Source organism: Coregonus clupeaformis, chromosome 17 (genome assembly GCF_020615455.1).
Source record: "Coregonus clupeaformis isolate EN_2021a chromosome 17, ASM2061545v1, whole genome shotgun sequence".
NCBI lineage: Eukaryota > Metazoa > Chordata > Actinopteri > Salmoniformes > Salmonidae > Coregonus > Coregonus clupeaformis.
The window spans coordinates 10721463-10726435 of record NC_059208.1 but is presented as its reverse complement, the minus strand read 5'-3'; the positions used below and the strand labels follow the sequence as shown (position 1 = coordinate 10726435).

The 4973-nt window shown below is 43.6% G+C and overlaps 1 protein-coding gene across 1 annotated transcript; it reads right to left on the bottom strand.

Moving 5' to 3' along the window:
* Positions 1-653: 653 nt before the first annotated feature.
* LOC121585620 (la-related protein 7) lies at positions 654-2171 on the bottom strand (the record flags this gene model as incomplete). The annotated part of the gene is given in 2 exon segments (XM_041901944.2): positions 654-1589; positions 1659-2171. Coding segments are annotated over 2 exon segments (1449 nt in total), but the record flags the coding sequence as incomplete, so codon positions are not given.
* Between the last annotated feature and the right edge of the window lie 2802 nt (positions 2172-4973).

Below are 4973 nucleotides of genomic sequence, written 5' to 3'. Positions count from 1 at the left end.
ACTCTGACCAGGGGAATGTGAAAAACGATCCTCCAGGCTTGGTGGATGACGAGGATTTGGACCCTGAAAGACCGCAATTGGATGAAATGTTTATTAGTTCTGACGTAATCTCTGAGATTAATCATGCTTGTAAAATACATTTATCCTGAATGTGAAAACATTTAGTCAAAGGGGTGGATTGTTAGATTAATTTGTATTTTAAGAATAATGACTAAAGGATTTCACCCCAAATACAGTATAAATGTGTGAACAGTGTTAAGAGTTATAATGTAGTGGCAACCCACTAACAGAGGGGGGCGGGACTAAACATTCCAGGGTGAAGGAGACTGCGGAAACTGTTTAAGAAAGCCTCCTAAAGGTGGGCGGAGCAAAGTGCCTTTGTGTGTCAAGGGGTATAAAACAGTATGTATGGGTTTTTGGCGCCAGAGCCCCCCATGAATAAAAATACAGATAATTCTTGCTGGTTGTGGACCTTGAATAATTTATGATTAAAACCAGAGCCTTACAACCCCTGGTAATGATTCAAGCTTAGGTTGAATTAGAGATATAAATTCTCGTGACAAAATGACAAAATGGCCGACATTTCAATAAACTCTTAGGGAAGAAAAGGATTCAGAAAAAAAAGGACGCACAGTAGAACTTGACAGTCTTGATCAGTCTTCCATGAAGCGGATGTGCTTAGTGGCCTCCTTGGCTCGGGCTATGATGATTTTCTCGTCTTTGGAAATTAGGTTCTCTGTTCCTCGTTTCTTGTCTCTGGGCCGGTTCAGCTTAGCTTGGCGGTCCACCAGGATCTTCTGCCAGTACCTTTGTTCATGGTCGCCAGAGAGGATCTCCAGCTGCCAGCTGTGTTTGTTCTGCAGCTCGGTGCGAGCGTCAATGATGGCCTTGGCCTCAACTGGAGTCTTGAAGCGGACGTGACCCTCGGCGTCCCCCTCTAGGGTGTTCACATACACCACTGGGGACACCTCAGAGAGAGCGTCCTTGATTACTTTTCTGCCAGGTAAGGGTTTGGTGTGGGTGATCCTGACGATGCAGCCACTCTCAAACTGAGGCCCGGGGGGAGTCTCCTTTTCACCTGCCTTCTTACTCTCCTCAGATGTCTGTTTCTGTTGGAGACTGGTGTCCATCTCCATTTTTCCTCCTGCCCCCTTGTTGTGGAACTTGGTCAGGCACGTCTTCAGAGCTCCCATGCTCCTCTTCTGCAGGGTCAGATACTCCACCTTCAGCTTCAGCCAGTCTTTCTTGGAGAGAACCCGGAGAGGAATGACCTCTTCACCAATCTTCACCCTCTCCTTGTGCTTCTTCTTCCTCTTCCTCTTAGCTTTTAGCAGGGAGTCGTCCATCTTCTCCTCCTCTTCCTCCTTCTCCTCCTTGACAGGCAGATCTTTCCCATCACTCCCCATCACCTTGTCCTCCTCCTTCACCTTTCCCTCCTCCCCCTCGCTCATCCTTCTCAGCTTGGCCGGCATGTCTCCCTGGACGTCACTCTCTGAGCTCCCCCCTGCCTGGGACCGCCGTCTCTTCTTCTCTAGCTTTTTGGCTTTATCTGTGCCCCCTGCAAGTGCTACAACCTCTGCACCCTCGGCCTTGCATTTCCTTTTCCTGTCAGAGGGCTTAGACTCAGATTCTATTTCCTGTTCTTTGGCCCCGCCCACTGTTGTCTCCGCCTGTGACGGGGCATCCTCTTTGGTGCTCCCCCTGGACTTCTTCTTCCTCCTCTTCCTCTTCTTCTCCTCTTCCTCGTCTAGCGTGGTGTTCAGGGAGGGTGGATTGGGGATAGGCTTCCTGTTCTTGGTCTTTGGGAAGATGCCAGGTTTCCTGGGGGCGTCCTCTGGAGGGTTGTTCAGCATCTCTATGGCTTTCTGTGCTTCCTCTTCAGTCTCAAACTCAACGAAGGCGAACCCTTTGGAGTGTCCCGTGGTTTTGTATCTCGGCACGCTGACGTAAACCACATTTCCACATTTGGTAAACACTCGTTCTAGCCAGTCGTGTGTTACTTTCTTGGGCAGAAGTTCCACATAGACTGTTCGGTTGTCTACATCTTTCGGATCGTCTCCAATTGGACGCTGCCGTCGTACTTTAGTTCCCCCTATGCTGACCTCAACGACAGATTAATTTTTCAGTGCCCTTGCAATCAACTTGCAATCAGTTGTCAGACCTCAATCCAATTGAGAATCTGTGGTATGACTTAAAGATTGCTGTACACCAGCGGAACCCAACCAACTTGAAGGAGCTGGAGCAGTTTTTCCTTGAAGAATGGGCAATAATGTGCCAAGCTTATAGAGACATACCCCAAGAGACTTGCAGCTGTAATTGCTACAAAGTATTGAAAAGTTATGCACGCTCAAGTTTTTATTTTTATTTTTTGGTCTTATTTCTTGTTTGTTTAACAAACATTTTTATTTTGCATCTTCAAAGTGGTAGGCATGTTGTGTAAATCAAATGATACAAACCCCCCAAAAATAAATTTTTATTACAGGTTGTAAGGCAACAAAATAGGAAAAATGCCAAGGGGGGTGAATTCTTTTGCAAGCCACTGTATAGGACAGACAGTGCATCCTGTATAGGATAGAGGTTTACTATAACCTACTATACAGAATGGCTTTACTGGCTCTCAGAATATTTCAGGACCAGCCTAGGAATTGGATCATAATAAGACATTATAAAGGCTCATATATGCTTATTTGAGGTAATAAAGCTTAATACTTGTTGGCTTTTCTTTTCTTATCTGTCTATCAAGCCCCAGCTCTTGAACACAATCATCCCCCTCTTTAACACTTATTTTCTTTCCTGCTCTTAAACATTTGTATTTTCTTCCCCCTTTTCTTTCCCTCCTTTTTTCTGTAGCTCAGCAGTAGACGTCTCTGATTGTCACGGTGAGCTGAGCTGGTTAAGAGAGCAACGTTTCCGATCCAACAGGCAGGCCGGGCGCCTGTGGACCTCAATTACCTGTGTGTGTGTGTGTGTGTGTGTGGTTTTATGTGTCGCCGCGCTGAAACAAGTGGCTCCAATTAACCTTGCTGTGTTCCCTCGGCTGGCGGAACACTTCCATTGCCCAGACTCCTCTTGGTGAAGAGGTGGGAATCGGGACCCGTACAGTACGGTACAGTGTGTCCCTGCCTGATCGAGGAGGTGTGCGCGACATTCTTAGAGATAACTGCTTCCTTTTGTCTTTGAATGCAGCTAGGATCTAATCGATTTCACTTTATCACATTGCTTGAATCAAAGAAATGGAAAGGGTACACATCGGAAAAGAGACACAAACAATGTTGCTCACCTACTAGTCAGGGGATCTGGTTTGAAATTAGTTGGCCTTTCGCTGTTTACATCTGTACCATGGGTATATGATGTGGTTGAGTTGATCTGAAAGAGGAGGAGGTACTGCTATTCTCACCTTTCACTGACCTGATTCTAGGCTCCTAGGCTGTTGCTGTGAAAGGCCATAGGAATTAAATGATAAACCCCATAGGAAACACATATTGTACCAACTGATATGCTGTTCAGGGACATCCTTTAGGCTGCGTCCCACATTTTATTTAACCTTTATTTTGTCAGGGAGACATTCTGAGACCAAGGTCTATTTGATAGATGAGCCCTGAATTACATAAATTACATAAAATACACACATGAAAATATGAATACAAAATGCAAGCAAAAGGAAATTCATCAGTAGTATAGTCCTCAATCAGCTTTCTGAATTGCCCTAGAGGCAACAAAACATCAAATTTAAGAACGTTTTGAAGATTGTTCCACAAAGAAGGTGTAAGAAAACTAAAAGCTGATTTTCTTAACTCAGTAGAGACCTATGGAATTTCCAGAGTTAGCCATCCCTGTGGCCGGGTGTGGTAACTCGTATTTCTAAAGTTTATTAAAGATGTTAGGTACAGTGGGACTTTTTGCAAAAGGGCTTTATAAATCAAAACATAGCAATGTGTCAACCTATGTGACATCAAAGAGGGCCAACCAAATATCTGATAGAGAATGCAGTGATGAGTACTAAAATTGTAATCCGTAATAAAGCATAGCATCTAACGGCTTTAATGAAGTGGCAGCTGTGTTCATATAGATGATGCCGCCATAGTCTAGGACCGATAGGAACGTCGACTGAATAATCTGCTACTATTTAGCGAGAGCCAGGAACTATTTCTATTGCACATTGTTATTCTCGTGCTTCTTAACTAACTCATCAATATGCTTTTAAAAGACAGCTTTTCATATATCCAGATGTCCAGATATTTGTAAGCAGGGACACGATCAATATGGACACCATCCAAAGTACATATTCTTAAATCATCAGAGTTATTTTTATGCACTCTAGAGAACAACATATACAGTTGAAGTCGGAAGTTTACATACACTTAGGTTGGAGTCATTAAAACTATAGTTTTGGCAAGTCGGTTAGGACATCTACTTTGTGCATGACACAAGTAATTTTTCCAACAATTGTTTACAGACAGATTATTTCACTTATAATTCACTGTATCACAATTCCAGTGGGTCAGAAGTTTACATACACTAAGTTGAAAACAGGGAAAGGGGAAAAGAGAGGGAAATGGAAAGTGTGAGGTAGATGGAAAAAATGCCTTCTCCTCCATGCGTTTCTCTCATTCTCTCATTCGTTCATCCCATCCTTCCTCCTTCGTTATCCTTCTAGCTGTAATTAAAGGTAGGGATTTGGGATGATTTTTTTTACTTCTGTCACTTTGGTCTCCTAAGACTCGGCAGGATCTCCCTCTAAGTCTGAAATAAGCTTGATCCTCCATCAGCTAAAGGAACTTACGTCTTTTAGAAGTGATCCCACATCCTGAATATATTGATGACAACACTTTGATGTCACGGCTTTTCTTGATCTCACCAGTCTAAACATTATTAATGTCACATTTCATCCACCATTCTTTTGTTATTTTTTTTGGTGCATGGGAAAGTGGTTAGTGTTTCTTTGGTGGGGGGGTTCAAAATACATCTAATGA